This window comes from Musa acuminata, chromosome BXJ2-2 (genome assembly GCF_036884655.1).
Source record: "Musa acuminata AAA Group cultivar baxijiao chromosome BXJ2-2, Cavendish_Baxijiao_AAA, whole genome shotgun sequence".
Classification (NCBI taxonomy): domain Eukaryota; kingdom Viridiplantae; phylum Streptophyta; class Magnoliopsida; order Zingiberales; family Musaceae; genus Musa; species Musa acuminata.
Genome location: NC_088339.1, coordinates 21,400,984 through 21,419,833, shown reverse-complemented (window position 1 = coordinate 21,419,833; position 18,850 = coordinate 21,400,984). Strand labels below are relative to the sequence as shown.

General features: G+C 31.5%; 2 protein-coding genes across 4 annotated transcripts; one reads left to right on the top strand and one right to left on the bottom strand.

Annotated features, from left to right (window-relative positions):
• Window positions 1-2,808: 2,808 nt before the first annotated feature.
• LOC135605322 (CASP-like protein 5A1) lies at window positions 2,809-14,039 on the top strand. Of its 2 annotated transcripts, XM_065095277.1 has the most exons (4): window positions 2,809-3,423; window positions 13,179-13,311; window positions 13,654-13,704; window positions 13,842-14,039. In XM_065095277.1, the coding sequence occupies exons 1-4, from the start codon at window positions 3,206-3,208 to the stop codon at window positions 13,920-13,922; spliced, it is 483 nt and encodes a 160-aa protein (XP_064951349.1). In that variant the 5' UTR covers window positions 2,809-3,205; the 3' UTR covers window positions 13,923-14,039. The 2 variants fall into 2 exon arrangements, with proteins under 2 accessions (XP_064951349.1, XP_064951348.1); XM_065095276.1 differs by having other exon boundaries at window positions 13,654-14,039.
• LOC135585436 (uncharacterized) lies at window positions 13,986-17,366 on the bottom strand. 2 transcript variants are annotated; one of them, XR_010484417.1, is made up of 5 exons: window positions 17,037-17,366; window positions 15,727-15,838; window positions 14,390-14,440; window positions 14,155-14,310; window positions 13,986-14,043 (listed from the first exon to the last, which is right to left on the bottom strand). XR_010484417.1 is itself a non-coding variant. In XM_065095278.1 (4 exons), exons 1-4 carry the CDS (start codon window positions 17,168-17,170, stop codon window positions 14,212-14,214), a joined length of 396 nt encoding a protein of 131 aa, XP_064951350.1. In that variant the 5' UTR covers window positions 17,171-17,365; the 3' UTR covers window positions 13,986-14,211. The 2 variants fall into 2 exon arrangements, 1 of the variants encoding a protein (XP_064951350.1); XM_065095278.1 differs by having other exon boundaries at window positions 13,986-14,310; window positions 17,037-17,365.
• Between the last annotated feature and the right edge of the window lie 1,484 nt (window positions 17,367-18,850).

Here is an 18,850-nt window from a genome sequence, read left to right as displayed (position 1 = left end):
ATCTTCACCTCGTTTGCTCTCTCCTCTAACACCATACTATCTTCAATAAATATATATTTTTTAAACATAAATGCCCAATAAATAATAGGGTAAAGTTGAAAAAAAACGTCCAACAATATATTGATCTTATATTAATAAATACAAGTATCTATCATATGCATGTATAGAACATCAACAAAGAATATTAAAAGATTAATAAGAATATGTATCATATGACACATGTATGCTCACAATAAATAATTTATAATTAACATGTATTAATTATAATAACACTTATGATCTTTTTAGTCATTTAGTGAATCAAAAATGATCTTTCTAAAACAAACATTCTAAAATAAGTAGAATCTAAAAACTAACTTAAAAAAAATATAATTATATCTGGAGATTGTGAGGATATAATAAGAGAGCACTCATCATCTTCTTTTTATTTCTTTTTCCTCATACAATTTTATTTGATATGTTCATACTTTTTGCAACTATAATAAACATTATCTAAAGACTTAGACACTTTGATCTTGACCCACTACACTAATCACACTAAGATTTACTCCTATCAGAAAAATCATCTTTGTTGACCTCTGGGCAACTAATGTCTTACCATTCATATTATCATATTTATCATTTTTTTTTTAGCATGAGATACTAATTTTTTTTCAACTTGTTCCAAAATTATTATATTCTTTTCACATTAGATCATCTCCATAAAATTGCCACCACAAAATTGTCATGGAAGTTGGCAAGCAATGCAAGAGGCAAAGCCACCCTTTCTTCCTCATAAATCTTGATGTCATCTTTCATAAGTTTATCTAATATTTCTTTGAATATATTTAGATGTTCTACCAAATCTCAACCTTTTTCCATCATCATCATATATAACTTCCACTTTAGATACAACTCAATTAGTTAAGATTTTTGTTAGATAAAATTTGTCTAGCTTATCATAAATAATCACAACGAAGTCATTATCAATGATACAAAAACAAATAGTATTCACCTCAAGCTCCTCCTGATTTTTATCATTCATCTTTTTTGGTTTATTTACTCATCTCTCAATGTTTTTACTAAGCTTTGATAGACAAGAAGATCTTTCACTCTTTTTTTTCATTAAATTTCTCTATAATAAAGCCAACCAAAACAATTGATGACATCTTTATTGAATCTCTAATCATCGAATATTTTGGACTCTAATACCATTTGTTAAAGGAGAGAATATTTTTGAAACCAAAAGAATACATACTGATCAACAAGTTAAAAAAAATGCTAAAAAGCTGATAAAAGATTTAATATGATTCGATAAATTTTACTGTTATCCATAGAGAAAACCAAATTCTTCTATATACATAATCGACTCCTGAGTTATCCTTATGCACATCTCACATAAATCTTAAAAACTTCTTTATCGACTCTCTTTACTAACACTAGAGTATCCAAAATATCTTTACCTTTTCTTTTTTATCGAAACCTTAAGACTCAATATATAATTATAGGAATAAATCTTAATTTGCTAAGAAATTTTAATTTAATTACAACTTTATCAATAAATTTAAATATAATTTGGACTCTTAAAAATATTCATCAACCATAAAGATTTGTTATCACCCAACAACTTTGATAGTAGTGGCATAATACACTATAATATATGATTATTATATTTTTTTATTGCAATTCGTCTTTGGATTGTAAATTTATTTTGAAACAATCTTACTTGTTTTGATTTTTCATTAAGTTTCTTGTATTATAACTGGGATTTTTTCATGTGATGGTCCCATAATAACCTTTGGGACCTGAGATCGGTTGGATTTATATTAGATGACATGTAACGATTATTCTTGAAATTTCAGCTCATGTGAACCACTTTCGTACTTATTATTAAAAATCTCGATACTCAACCCTATTGTTCAAGATTGAATAATATCAAAATATATCAAAGCAAGAGATTTTTTCCAAATATCTTCCGTCTAAATTCCATACACTCTGAATGAATTGTGATTGAATTTTTTTTTCTTGTGTGTGTGTGTTGTCATTTGTAAATGCCTCTATAATGCCACTTAGCTCTATTTTCCTACATCTACAGTGACTTTTAGGACTTAGAACGTGAACTTTGTTAGATGTCATACTCATCCCAAATATAGACTTGACAAGTGCCAAAATGTTACTAAAATGCATCACAAGTTAGAGATTTTTCCCATCACATTCGGATCAAACATAAGATGCTTCACACTACACTATTTTTGGAAACTAGGATAATTATCTTTTACGACCTCAAAATAAATATGCTCACTTTAAAAGGCTTGTAAATGGTGCAAGTGGTTTTCTAATAATTTTTTTATTAAAATATGATATAAATACATTAAATTTTATATTAAATAATCTGAAATTAAAATAAATTTCGACTACAATCTAAAGCCTTTATGTGTGTATATATATATATATATATATATATATATATATTTATTGTGGAGCAAAAGATTTAACCTGTCAGTTCAACTAATGGCCGTTGGTAGGTTGGTAGGTACTGACGTAATTTTCTGGTCCAGAAAAAGTATCCCCATAAATCTGTTCGCTACCAAAATCCAACCGCAGGAAGCGGAACACGCGACCGACCTTCTCATTGGATTCGCTGTCCGTCAGTGGCGGACAAGTAGAAACGACACGGGCAGCGCTTCTTATACGCGTCCGCCCGTTTTCACCTATCTTTTACCTCTACGATGACAGGAAGAGCTTATCGGGTCCCACCTAAAACGCCGCTCCTCCTAGCCCAAGCGATCTATCTTCGTCAGAGATAGCAGCAGGTTCTCAGTGGATCAGCAGACAACCGCCGCAGGCGAAGATACGCTTCATTACGTATGTGCCTCACGAACCCACCTCTTGGTCACGAGAAATTATATTCCGGCGTTACCTACGCCCCTACCTGATTGGGGAAGATGGACCTGCAAGCGGGCCCCACCCTGCTCTGCGGTCACGGATCGCGCGTACCCTGGCTGAGACGAGGTGGGATGCGGGAGTGTATATACGATGCGACCGCACTAGGATTCTTGTTTCGATCGGGTTCTCTTCGCCAGAAATATCAGATCCCTTTCCTAAGCTCGACAGCTCGGCGGCCGCTTGATGATGGGGAGGGACGGTAGTTTTGGTGGGTCTTGTCCTTGAGGCTTCGGAGGAGAGTGCTTAGCTAGCTGCTTATGATCGACGAGTAAAAGCTGCGATGGAGATGTTCGTGAGCCGGCCGGCGGTACACCCCGTGGAGGCTCCGCCCCTCGCGGATGCGGCCGAGAACCCGCTCGGTGTGAGGATGAAGGACGTACAGGGCATGCCGGGGACGCCCGGCGGCCTCGCCCTGCGCCTCGTCCAGTTCGCATTTGCCGTCGCCGCGCTCGGCGTCATGACCTCCACCAGCGATTTCCCCTCCGTCACCGCCTTCTGGTAACTCGCTCTTGCTATTTCGTTTCTTCCCTTCCATTGCTTTCTTCTTTTATTGCGCTCAACATTTATGAAGCCATGACTTGTTTAAAGTAGGCAAATGGATTGTTTATTTATGCTTGGTCCGATTTCGGAATGATTTTTATGGGAACTTTTGATACCTCCATTCTTGCCTACTTACTACTGCACCACTTGGCTTGGAAGTTCCTCTCTTATGTTTGCTGGCTATGGCATTGCTTCTTACTCTGACAAAGGATTACAGATACTCCAATAACAAAAGATCGATAGAAAGTAAAATTTTTATTTGCATCAGTAAAGTTATGCTTGATAATGACTTTTTGACAGCTTATCCTGAGCTCAATCCCCTCTTCACCCCTTATCCTCTATATAAATAAATAAATAAATTGAAATAACTGGTAACCATTAAGGGAAATGAAGAAAACAAGCTGCATTATAGATTGGCAACATTTCATTTCAATAGAAGATGCTACTTACTGGTAGCGAAGTGGTGGATATGATAGGTGTGTCTACAGAGCGGAGCAGGTTATATGGCCGTGTGATGTTTAGCTGATTAAACTCATTACATTGGTCACTGAGATGAGAAATATGAAGAGGTGTTTGCATTTTGCTCCTCAAGTTACCATGAAGGAAATGTGGCTTATTTAGTTGTCAATATTAGTCAAGGGATAAAAACAATAGCAAGAGCATTTGATCCATTTTTTAAAATAAATTTTATTAGTTTAGGGGGATTTTTTGTAAGTATCATAGGTTGTTGCCACATGAAACATTTTGTGTTTTACATTGCTTAGATTTGTCTAGGGAGTTGAAGAAACCAAGCTAAATATGAGTCGGAAGGAGATAAATCTTGCGCTTGACTGAAGTTTTATCTGTGACTGTGACCGAATGTTTCACATTGGTTTGTCCTACTTTTCAAAGATTCATCATGTGTCTGTATTTAAATAAATCATTCACCTTGACGTTATCAATGTTTTTTTTTGTCGAAGAGTTCTATAAAATAAATATTTTGCGTATATACTAGTTCAGGGATTTGTTAGATTAGCAGCTTCTTTTATTTATTACTAGTCCAGGGATTTGTTAGATTAGCAGCTTCTTTTATTTAATAAATATGTCTTAGTTGTTAGATTATGAATATGATTGAATTCTGATTATGATTATTAGGAATAGAAAGAAAGTCTAATTACGATAGATTTTTCAAGAGATAGTCTTGATGAAAGGGTCTCTCTTAATTATTTATTCTAGAACCCTTACTCTTACCAATAATTAGATATGACCTCATGGGGACTAAACACACAATGTGTGGATATGTGAATATGTAACATTATTAAAAGACTATAGATATTCTCTCATTTTCCCTTAGTTACATGAATCAGTTACTAAGAGATTACAGATTCTCTCATCTCCTCTTTGTCCCTAATCCATTACTATAGTTTTTGGATTCGATGATGGTGCACCCATAGATCAGATAAAAATTTTCTAAATGGTATCGAAAAATACACATCATAAATTTAGATATATTATTATTTGATTTCAAATTTTGGTATTAAAGTATTTTACATAACGGAAGTAAAAGGATGGTATTTTATGTTTACAATTAGCATCGGAGTCATATTTGTGAAATCAAATACTTTAGATATATTTGCTTTCGCTCGCGAAAAAATGTTATTCGATTTTTATTTATAATGCATGGATGATTCGTCTATATTGCTAATTTGGCTTTCTATCTAGTCCATCTTGTCACCTTCTTATAAGCGATATAAATTCCTCGTATTTGATTGATGAACCACTGTCGACAGCTTATTGTCGGTGATAGTATTATTAAGGGCGACGGTCTAGTCACAAGCAGTTGTTACAAACCTAGTGCAAGCACTGTGGGTTGCGACAACTGCATAGCATCATTGCGTGCAGCGGTTGTAACAATGCCATTGCCCGTGGTGACTACATAGTGACACTACCTATGGCGGCATCGCTACATGCAGCGGCTATGGTCGCACCACTACCAATGGCAGCTTTGATAGTATCGTTACAGTGGCAGCACTTGTTGGTCACGATCGGGGTCAACTGGATGTTGAAGGCCACGATTCCTAGTGGCTATGCAGTCGGACGTACGAGCATAGCTGCACACTATGGCAACCGTGGAGGTCGTCGGCCAACATCAAGGGCGTTCCACCTGCGAGGAATGTGATAGTAGGGCACGACGATCGATGAGGTTGTCAATCAACTATATGAGGTTAGTTGTCCCATCGCAGGCGACGGGCGGTAGCGACACACAAGCGATGGACGGTTGCTGCACCGTCGACTCGCATGCATGGGCGTGACGGTGATTGTGAAATGTTCTTAAATTCAACTTTAACGATTATGCCCTTCATAAATTAAATATTTCTATTATATATCCTAAGTTAAAATTATAGTTTAATCTTAAGAAATTAAAATTTTAAATATCCTTAATTCTTGATAAATTGGAGAAAAGTCAAATTTTAACCTTTTTTTATCGTGATTAATTTTAATCTTAACGAGCTTAATTGGGCAAATAATCAACCCAAATTTATGAGTCCAATTTAGATAGCCCAATTCTGGGTCTGCCGATTAATTTAATCAAACGTAACCATATCTATATTTTAACTCTTACTGGACATATATTTGATCAATCAAGTCTCAATTGAATTTGAGAAAAAGTCAAATTTTGATCTTTTTTATTATGATTAAGTTGAATTTTAACGGGTTAACGAATAGTCGACCCAAATTTATGAGCTCAAATCTAGGTCTGCCAAATTGAATAGAATTGATTTGTATAAGAGTTCTATGCAGAATTAAAAAAATTATGAATTATGATTTTTTTTATATCTTTCTGGTATGACATATTGATAAAATTTTGCATGCGATAAATGAAAATCTAATTATTATTCTTGGATATTTATTTGATTATTTACATGCATATATTTAAAATTATAAAAATTATATTTATTTTTCACGTAGAGGTATGATTTATGTTTCACCATGATTATAGTTATCATATGATTTTTTCTTTATGCTAATTAATATTCAATAATAATAATAATAATAATAATTATTATTATTATTAAACTATTTCGACATAAATTAGATTGAATAAATTTCATAAATATTATTTGTAACTCATATCTTTAATTTTATCTAATTAGTAGCTACCAAAGTAGCTTAAGATAAGAAGCTTATAAGATGTTTTAAATTGTAGGATATTTTAAATTATATTTTATATTATTATATTGGTATTGTAGTCACTAAAGTAGCTTAGAACAATAACTTATAAAATTATATTAAGAAATTAATCATAAATAATATTAAAAAATAATATTCATAATGACATATATAATTAAAAAATTTAGATAATTACATAGGAGAATATACTTATAATAATTATATAATAGAATATGATGATGATATTTTAGATATCTTTATAATTTAGGATTGTATACCCAAAGGTAACAATACTATTTCATAAGGATGGTATCGATTCTCCATAAATATTTTTATATAAACACTAGATATATCAAATAGAGAAGATATCAATAGATCAACATTTATTAAAAAAAAGTTTAAGATATTAATAGTATTTTATTTTTATTATAGTGGTACTTGATTGAATTCTGATAAATATCTTTATATTTTTTAGATTAAATTATTATAAATGACTTGACCACATGTAATTTACATTAAGTGTATTAAGACTTTGATTAGACTAGTTAAAAGGATCATAGACTTAATTAATAAAAGTTCTATATAATAATAATTGAGATAAATGATCGAAAAAGATTTAAAAGACTCGATTTTATGATTATTGTTAATAATATTTAGACCTCATTACAATAAGCAACTAGTGCACTAGAATAGTTAAAGATTAATTTAAATTTATTGATAAGCTATTAGCTAACATATTAATAAAAGAATTGATTGAAATTCAATATGATACTATTTGAGAAATTCAAGATTATATTTTCAATATAATTGATAAGGTTGTAAGGTAAAGAATATTGAACATAAATATAGTTGAGTCATTTCTCATATAATTTATTCTTAATACTATTTTTTCTTAATTTGACTCATTTAAAATATATTATAATAAGATTAAGGATAAGTAAAACTTAAATGAGCTAACTATTATATGTGTTTGAAAATAATTAAAGTTAAAGTAAGAAAGACTCATAATATTTTAAGTACTGCTTAAGGATCGGGTAACAATAAAAGAAAGTTAAAGCGTAAATCATATGAGTTTATCAATACTATATAAACTCATAAAATAAAAATCTTCATAGTAGAATGCTACTTTTATGACAAGAAAGGTCATGTGAAGAAAGGACTATAAAGGTTGGTTCGAAAGGGAAAGATATAAGTTTGACATTTGTATGTTTCAAATCAAATATTACAAATATCATTTTCTAATGCTTGGTGGATTGATTCTAATACTTTAATATATGTTACTAATAATAGAGATTTAACCTATCATAAAAACTAAAAGAGAATAAAATATTCAATGTTACAAGGAATCATCTTAAAGTGAAAGTAATAGTAGTTGGTACTTATCACCTGCACCTAGAGACAATTTATTTGATAGAACTTGATGATGCATATCCATATTATATTCTTATAATTATAGAAATTTGGGTTTATTATCTATAATTATTAGGATTTTATTTTATTTTTATGGTTGTAAACTCAATATATTTATGATTCAATAAAAGTTAACTTTTGAATTTTGTATGATAATCTTTGCAGAATTAATATGAATATTTAGTTTACAATGATCTTATAATTAAATAATAGAATGAAATATACTTTCATAAACTTCTTGAGATTATATATGCTTATATCTATAGACCATTTCATATTCTCTATTTTATGGAGAGATATATTTCTATCAATTTTATAGATTATATATTGAGATATGACTATCTAAGGTTTTTGGCTGTTGATACCTTTAAGTGTACATAAATAAAGGCAAGAGATAATTAGATAAAAAAGTTAAAAATTATCATATCAGACAATGGTGATAAATTTTATGGTAGTTATGATGAACTGATCATAATTATATTTCTTTTGTTAAATTCCTAAAAAAAGTAGAGTATTCTGTGTCCGAATCAATGTGAAGATAAGCTCTAAGGATAATTATGTATATCTTGAACATGATTCTTAGTACATAGATGATATCAACTCTTTTGAATTATGGATTAACAAGAAACCCAACTTTAGACATTTATATATTTGAGATTATCCTATAGAGATAAAAATCTTCAAATCATAAGAAACAAAATTGGGTTCAAAGACTATTTTGGATATTTTATTAGTTATCCAAGAAAAATTCAAAGGGATATAAATTTTATTGCTTTAATCATAGTATGAGGATACTTGAATATGCTAATGTAAGATTCTAAAAAAATAGTAAATCAATGAGGGTAAAAGATCTTAAAATTTAATTTTGATATTAAGGAAACATATATTGTTATTATTTTATATTCGAGAGATTATTGTTCATCAAATCATTAAATGATTTAATAGAGGCGAACAACGAAATATTATTAGTGAACCCTAACATAATATTGATATTACTACTGATGAACTTGTAGAATAATCATACTTGATAATTATAAGAATATCTTAGATAAAAAGAAAACATGTCATTTCTAATTATTATATATTATATATATAAGAATTAGATTACAATATAGGAATCAAAAGAATCTTTTATTATTTTTATAAGTTATGAAACGTAACGATTCGGAAATATGTTTTGATGCAATAAAAGAAGAGTTGAGATCAATGATTAAAATGGTGTTTGAGAACTAATTGAATTATCCAATAATTATAAAACAGTCTAGTACATAAACATGACTGAAAGGGTAATATCGAACGATATAAAAATGATTAAAGATTTTACTCATAAAGAATGCATCAACTATAATGAGATATTTTTTTAGTTTTTTAAATGAACTCATTAAGAATTGTTTTAATATTAATAACTCATTATGATTTTGAGTTATATCATATGGATATAAAAATAAGTTTTTTGAATGAGAATCTAGTTTTATATGGGTTAACCTAAATGATTCGCATAAAAAATGAAAGAAATACAAAATTTAGTATGCAAATTTAGAAAATCTATTTATGACTTTAAATAAGATAATAGTATATAAAATTTCTTGATATCATTATTTCCTTCAAATTTAAGAAAAATACTGTTGATTATTATTTATATCAGAAGATCAATGGGAGTAAGTTTATTATATCGATGTTATATATGAATAATATTTTGCTTGCCAATAGTATTCTTGGTTTTTTTTGTACAGAATCAAGAAATTTTTCACTAAAAAATTTAAGATGATTGATATGAATAAGATATTTTATATTATTAGTATTAAAATATTCATGAATAGAACTCAAGGATTCTTCGAACTATCTTAAAAAAGATATATTGATTAAGACTCATAGAGATTTAGCATACAACTTTATTCAACAAATAATAAAAGTAAAAAAACTATAATCAAAACATGTATTTTTAAAATGACTTGAAAAAGAATCAGATAAAAAAAATTCTTTATGTATGCATAGTTGGAAGTCTATTATATGCTCAAGTTTATGCTAAATCAGATATAAGTTTTGCAATTAAAATACCGAGTAAATATTAGAGTTACCTAGAAATAAAGATACTAAAATACTGCAAAGAAAATAATAAGATATCTAAAATAAACGAAGGATTACATGCTCACATATATGAAATTAGATTTGAAATGATATTATTTTTCAAGTGTTGATTCTGTAAATTGCCTTAAAGTCTACTTTATAGTTTATATCTATATCGATTAGAGGGATAATTTATAGAAAAAAATATAAAGTAATATATTATTATATTATTAACAATATAAGCTAATTTTGTGACATGCTCTGAGGCTACTAATTAAGTTTTATGACTACGAATTTTTATCTCGAGATTTGGTGTGGTTAGCCTTAATTGTCAAGTCGCACTATTGTAGCTCTATGCATTATGTTATAAAATACTTGATGGCTAGAGAAAAAGAGTTCAAAAATAATTAATATTAGTTAAAAACTTAAGTTATATTATATTATATTGATTATTGATCCATTCACTTAGGACTTATAGTCTAAAGTGTTTGAAAGAACATATTCTTATAGTTGGATTTGTGAGCAACTTATAAACGGTATGATAATATATATTTGAGTATACATTATAATTAATATTCTTATTTTATGTAATTAAAGTTATTTATTTCTGCTACACTGTTTACATTTATATGTGTACATATTATGGTTGAATGTGCTAACATGATTGTTTTGACAAAATAAATTACAAATGTCATTTTGGATTACATTAGGAAGGGCTAATAAATATATTACGGAGGTTATTTTGGATTATATTATGAAGGACTAATAGTGTTGTGGTATATAAAAAAAAAAATGACATTGATGATATATAACCGCTATGACTTATATTGATAATCAAACTTAATATGATATTATGTTTATAATATTATGAATGACTAATAGTATTGTGGTAGGAAGTATGACATTGATGACATACAACCACTATGACTTATATTGATAATCAAACTTAAATATGATATTATGCTTATAATATTAGGAATGACTAATAGTGTTGTGGTAGGAAGTATGCCATTGATGACATACACTCGTTATAACTTGTATTGATAGTCAAACTTAACCGCTATGACTTATATTGATAATCAAACTTAATATGATATTATGTTTATGATATTAGGAATGACTAATAGTGTTCTGGTAGGAAGTATGACATTGATGACATACAATCGCTATGACTTGTATTGATAGTCAAACTTAATATAGTATTATATTTATTGGACTTATTAGTTGTTTTATAAAATTTGTACGCATGTGTAAAATATTTTTCCAAAGTTTCAGAATCCAACTAAATAAAATTATTCTTAAATAAAATTTTATTTTATTTATTTTGATTTAAAATTTTTATATATTACCAATTAATATATCAAGTGGAAGAATGTTAGATTATATAACGATATATAATTAGGTAAGATATATTATTGATATGATTAGATTCTGATTACGATCATCGATCAATAAAAAAGAAGTCCAAGAAAATGATCTTAATAGAAATGACTCTCTTAATTACTTATCGTAGACTCTTTTCTCTCGCTTATAAATAGATAGAACCTTCTAGAAACTAAACATATAATGTGCGGATGTGTGGATATGTAACATTATTGAGAGATTATAAATTTTCTCTTATTTCTCCTTAGTCACATGAATTTCTCAATAAGAGATTATAGGTCTTCTTTCATCTCCTTTTTATTCCTAATATATCACTCATAGCGTTCTTGTGAAAAATATGAAGAGAAAAGAAGAAGAGTCTAGTTCTTCTTACAGATCGACATTGCTACAACTTTCAGATTCGATGACGATATACCCATAGATTAGATAAAAGTTTTATGAATGACATTGAAAGATATGTATCATAAATTTAGATATACTTTTATTTAAGTTTAGATTTTAATATTAAAGTTTTTCATATTACAAAATTATAAGGTTGATTTGTGTGTTTTCATATTACCATATCCCTACACTAGTATCTTAATCAACTCACCAATTTGTGTGTGTGTGTTTTTTTTTTTTTTGGTGGTGGCTACCGAAATCTAGATGGTAATTTTGTAACGTTAGACTGCTAAGGAATATTGAAGTTGGTATTCTTTTTATGTGCTAGGTCCTACTAACTCGATTCTCTCTTTGGTCAAACATCTAATTTTTATTCAGTTTAGGATCTTAGATAAGTTTTCATCAGTCCTGTCGTTTTCTTTTGGCCTTTTTTGTTGTTGTTGTTGTTGTAGAACTTGTCAATGGCCGAACTAGGTGATTAAACGCATCAATCATTTAACCCTTCATCAGTCATTAGTAGTAGCTTTATGGCCTCACAGAGATAAATCTTTCAGGGTATCTGCATTAGCAATAAAATGATTTATGGGGACATTGGCAATATTCAGCATGTTATCATATATATCAGCACTCGTTTAAATACTTGTGTCATATCCTCCTCGTCGCTGATGCCATGATTTTGAAACTTCAATTCATGGTTAGTGGTTTGCTTTTCTGAAACACTTCGATTTATGTCATCAATGCTCAGAATGCATAATTGCGGATAATAGAAAAATTGTTTTGGTTCGATATGTCTCTTCATCAGTACCTCTAACAATAATCAGTGTTACTACTAACTAACCATTGTCTGATAGATATAAAGCTTTGAAGTGCACTTTGTACACAATGTACAAAAGGGGGCTGTTCTTCGTTAAATTACCTAATCAGTTTTAATAACTTGAAAGTTTTCTCTTGATGATAATTTGAAATCCCAGTATTTTATTACAATTGCCTCATGACATGTACGCGAATATGCTTTATAAAATGATCATAAGCGCAAGGAGGGATTTCTTTTTTATATAAAAAAAACAGTCATTTTCAATTTAATAACCTGATGGATTCGAGTTCCTTTGGCTTTGATACTTACTTCATTGAGAAGACAAGATTGTTACACCACTGGACTTGTTGATGCTTCTGTAGATAGTGTGATGGCGCTTCTCGTAATTCCAACTCTGCCGTTCTCGAAGGTTATGAATGCTTTTTTCCATCCGCAAAGCAATGAGCAACCGTAACTTCGTAACACAGCAATTCTGAACATTCTAACTAATTTATTGTGTATTATGCAGCTCTCTGGTTGCAGCAGCCATCTTACAGAGCTTGTGGAGTATCTCATTAGCTTTTCTGGATGTATACGCTCTACTAGTGAGGCGCTGCTTGCGGAATCGCCGAGCTCTTTGTTGGTTTACTATTGGGGATGGGGTAAATAACTGATCAAACGAATTAAGAACACATCACTGTCATGTTTCGATTTCAAATAAGTTTGTGGCTTTTAGTATGGAAATAACCACTTGAACGCAATGACATATATGGCCATAAAATTCACACACCGAGTGAACTTACAAAAGAAACTTTATATCTTGAGAATCTATCGTCTGCTACATCATGCATGGCATTGACAAGTTCGAAATTTCCATTTATTTTCCGTAAGACATGTCAAATTAAGTTAATCAGTTTATTTGATTTAGAATTTAAGTATTTGTTCTATTTTGTTTTTTTTGTTTTTTTTACCTCCGACAAATTATAATATGACTTGTCATGCAGATCACAGCCACATTGACGTTTGCTTCTGCTTGTGCATCTGCTGGCATTACGGTACTGATTAGTAATGATCTCAACTTATGTTCAGAGAACCACTGTACAAGCTTTGAGACTGCTGCAGCGATGGCATTCATCGGTTGGTTTGCAGTCTCTCCATCTTTTCTCTTGAATTTGTGGTCATTGGCATGCAGGTGAAAGATGAGAAGAAATGGCTACTCATTACTGTCTATTTGGGTGTGGCCTCGAAGTTCTTTTTCTTTTCTTCTTGTTGATGGTTGATTTCCCGTTGCTGTAATTTGTATCTTATAATGATGCTGGTTTGAGACGTGCAAGGATTTCAGATAAAAGATATCAGTTTGAGTTCTTCTCCCACGCATAAAAGGAGATTCCTCCCTATAGACAACAACTTGTGGGTAATGAAATCTTCACTATCAGAAACCAAAAGAGGATCGAAGAAAGACATGAAAATGATGATTTCATAGAAGGATGGTGTAAATGAGTCACCAGAGGTTATGGTATGATATCCAGCATGTAGGATTGGGTGAACAGCATGCATCTTTATCAGAGCTGGCTTGATGATTGACTGCAATTGCAGTGCTGTCTCCTCTCTTCGATTTGTTGTTTCAATGACTCAATCTGCTTCTGCAGATTCATAGTTTCCTGGAAAAGAGACATAAATTTAAGCAAAATGCACAAAGTGGTGGAGAAAGAAGACGAGGTTGCATGTTGAAGTTGATACCTTTTGCAGTATGTCAAACCTCTTAGTGGCACTTGATAATGATGCCTTGGCCTGCAAATGAGATGTGCAGTAGAGTACATAACCAACAAATGTATAAAGATACATGAGCAAGCCAATCCATCAAGATTACACTGAAAATTGGAGAACATATCTCACATCTCATCTTCAAGTTCTGATTCTTGTTTGGGTGAATTTAATATATCCATGCATCAACCGAAGCATCATCAATGCAATCTTTATTAGTTCTTAAAGTTCAAATATATCCAAGCTCACATTGTCTTTTCAAATAACATCCTTAACCTTCAAGTACAAAGACACGTAACAAGCAAGACTATCAAACTTAAAATGTCTTAATATGCCAGCAACATCTGAACCTATTAATTAGAGACCATACAATATAGCACAAACTGAAATCCAGATGAAGTATCCTTCTTGCAGTTAATATAGGAAGATTTCCTGGTGTTGAACGCATAAAGTATGTCTCAACTTTTGTTTGAGTTAACAAAGAACAACATCTCTAAAAGGCCCATGGGCATTTAATAATCGCTTAAAACATTATCGTTCCTGACAGAAATAATATTTTGGAGCAATTAAGGGAATCATGAAGGTGGGTTCTTTCCAAAATACCCATCAAAACTTGGATGTTGTATACAATATTTCCAGTTTTAAGAAAAATAGCATGATCTGTGATCCTTATCATTGGAGTGGAGACTCATGATGGAAAAGTCTTATCAACAGTAGAAGATATTGAAATTCAATCACAAAAAGTCATATCACACAATATTGTCAAAAGTTTTAGGCGCTATAAGGAGCCAAGGTCTCATCCGAGCAAAGGCATATGTTTACCTTAGAAAAAATATAAAAATTTAAGGTTGAAGATAAGTATTTTAAGTTCAATCAATACATGAGTATTATATAATTACATATGCAAAATTATTACCCAGATAAGTATTTTAAGTTCAATCAGTACACGAGTATTATATAATTACATATGCAAAATTATTACCCAGATAAGTATTTTAAATTCAATCAGTACATGAGTATTATATAATTACATATGCAAAATTATTACTACCGAAACATCAAACTACATGCATCTAGTTGTTTATAGAGTATTTAACCAACAAAATGATAATTAAACTAGTTCATATTTCAATAACAAAATAAATTTATACATCTATCTCAAGACTATATTTTCATCCAATATCATTTAGTGTTTGTTAATGATGACTCATTGGGCATTCTCAAAATTATGCTGCAATAGTTCAAATGTCAGAGTTGACAATCAAGAGTAAATGCAGCAAAGTAACAAGAGTTAAAACAAACAAGGGATGCACCTTTTGGAGCTCATCCTGCACCTGTTTATTCCTCTCCACCTCCCCATCATATTTCATCCTCCATTCAGCAGATTCATCCATTGCTTCCATATTGGCGCGTTCAAATTGTCTCCTGTGGTGAACAAAAAAAATGATGTACGAGTACTAAAGATACAAGTTAATAAACATTCTTGGAACTTTAAGGAATCAGAAAAGATCCATTACATCATAAAATCAGACAGTAATAACAATATCGTAAAGAAGATGAATTAATTAATTTCCAAATATGAAAAATGTTTCAGCTTTACTAGTAAATGAAGCATCGGTCTTCTTTACAATGCCAATCAACTCCGACCTGATGAAGAATTCTAGTTAATAAAATCCCAAGCAGCGAACTCGATGAAGGAATTCCCGTGTAATAGTATTGTAAAATAAAGGTGTTAACAAAAAGCACATACCAGGGAAAATCTATTGCCATTCCACTTTAAAGTAAGATTGGTTAACAAGTGCAGAAGATAAGGCAATTAACAACCTTCAAAATTTCTCGTTCCCAACAACTTCCGAAGGAAAGTATAACACGATCCTATTGGTAAAAAACATTTGATATGTGAATGCAGCAAATATTCAACGAAGCATGCAACTGCGTACATCCAGAGCACATGTATAGAAAACAAAACTTGATTTGTCTCCCAACTGCAATATCATTCCAACTCATCCAGTATCTTTAAAATCTTTAAAAACAAATATAATATATGCACAATTACATGACACCAAAATGCAGCATAACAAGTGAAGTGATGCGGATAAGAAGCAAAACTTCATACACATTCCTATAAGATTGAAGTGGGAGAGCAATGGGAAGGCTAGTGAAAGTGGAACTGAAGCGAGAAGAGATCTTCACCAACATCCCCTATAGTGAGGCAGAGGCAAATGATATTAACACTCTTTTCCAAGTTGAGTTGAGAAATAGCAGCAAACAACCGGATCAAGGCTAATGATCAAGTCTATCTGAATCCAGATCTGATGCCAATCACCACCACCAACTAGCCCTCTATAAGCAGGTATGGTGCGGCTCAAATGTGCTCCGGATGCAGTAGACTTCATAATGTCTATAACTCCACAACTCATTAACCTACTAGAACTGCATAGTTGAGGACAGATCGACACGAAACAACAACAACATACATCGAGCCATCAGATTGGGAGCAATCACATAAAAACTAACAGATCGAGGAACTAAATCATCATGATGATGTCAGTAGATCGATGCATCGAGATGGAGAGCATATGCCACAAGAAAAAGAGGAAAAGCCAGGGACACGATTGCAAACCGAAGGGTTTCGCGGTCATCGGCCGTGGCGGTGGAGTCGTCTTGGCGGTCGATGGCCCACAGCCGGAAGTACACGGCGACACCAAGAAAGAGGGCGACGGCGAAGCCCACCAGGATCGCCCTCCGCTGCCTCATCACGACGCCCTCTCTTCCCCCTCCTACCTTTCCTTCTCACTCAACCGACTCTAACAACCGACTTTAATCGAGTCGAACGCGATTAAGAAGAGGGCTGCTAATAGGATCGAGCCATACTTGCCGGTGAAGTTGGGGTTAACGGCCGCTTCCAACTAAAATTGGAAACCTGCAGAGCTATTCTAATCCAACTATTTCCCTATCAAAACTCACTTCCAAATTTCCCTATAACTCACTTCCAAATTTCCCTATTTAAACTCACTCCAACCTAATCACAATATATCCAAATAAAATTGGGTTTTGTAATATATTTTAATAATATTTTACTATCATAAAAAAGCACCCTAAACTAATGTCTAAGATAGAAAAAATAATAATTTTACATATTTGTGAGAAAAATTAACGATCAAGTATATTTTTTACATTTTTACTTGTTCATTCTTAGAAAATAAATGTTGACATATGGATAACACCATCCTCTTCTATTTGAATTCCAGTATATCTTATATAAATCGATATAACTCGATAGAACATAGATTGACAAGTCAACTTGGCTTAGACATAGATACCTCGATAAGATCAAACTTGAACTAACCTAATCTTTAATTCATGATGGATTCCACATTAGCCTAATAAACACCATCAAAATAAATAATTTATTTTATTTTGACTACATAATCATTAAATTAAAATAATATAATCTATTTTAATTAAGATGTTGAATATTTTGAATCTAATAAATCTTCTCTAACAACTAGATGGTACTCTATTAACACGAAAAATTTCTCTCAGATAGACTCTTAATATCATCTTAGTTTTGTTAATATATGTTGGAAAATCTAGGGGGCGACATCACATGCGTAGCGGAAGAACATAAAAAACAAAATCATAAAATTTTCCATCGATGTGTTCGTCGTCGTACGAAGATTGGTGCATAAAATCTACAAAACTTAAAACTAAAGATTGTGTTTCCTAAGGAGATCATATATCCCTGAATCCTTGTAGATTTATAGGAGATGGTGAAGGAGTTCAAATATCCTCCTCCTCTCTAGTGGTGATCCACACAACAAGATTATGACGACGCTTCTCAAAACTTCAAGTTTGCTATCTGAGGAGGAGAATATAAGATGACAACCCAAGACTCTAGCATATGAACCATTGATTCCCTCTTATTTATAGAGGTCTCATGTCAACTTAACCCTAATGGATCCTACCATATTGGGTATTAGATCTCCATCCAACTACCCAAGCCTCTTAGATTAATGGATCTTTATCCAATAATCACTCATTGGCTCTTATTGAATTTCATCTATAGGATCCAATAATTCAGGAGCTTATTGGATATCCAATAAGATAAGGGCTCCGACGGATATCTCATATCCAAACCTCTACTCATCGCAACGCTTACCATATATGTATGACCCTCTAGGCCCAATATCGAATTGGTAGTGAGTCGTACCTATAAGAACTCTTTCTGGCTTAGTAAATTATTATCTTCATAAAAATTCACTCGACTTATCAATTGCAGATGTACTAGGCCACTACGTCGTAGTCCTCATATGATACAGAAGAATCCAATCCATTGGGACCTGTCTCTCCTCAGTTATCGTATTCTTATAGTCTCTCATCCATCTAATATCCCAGAGACCATATACCGAGCATGGTGCTGTCAGACCCATACAA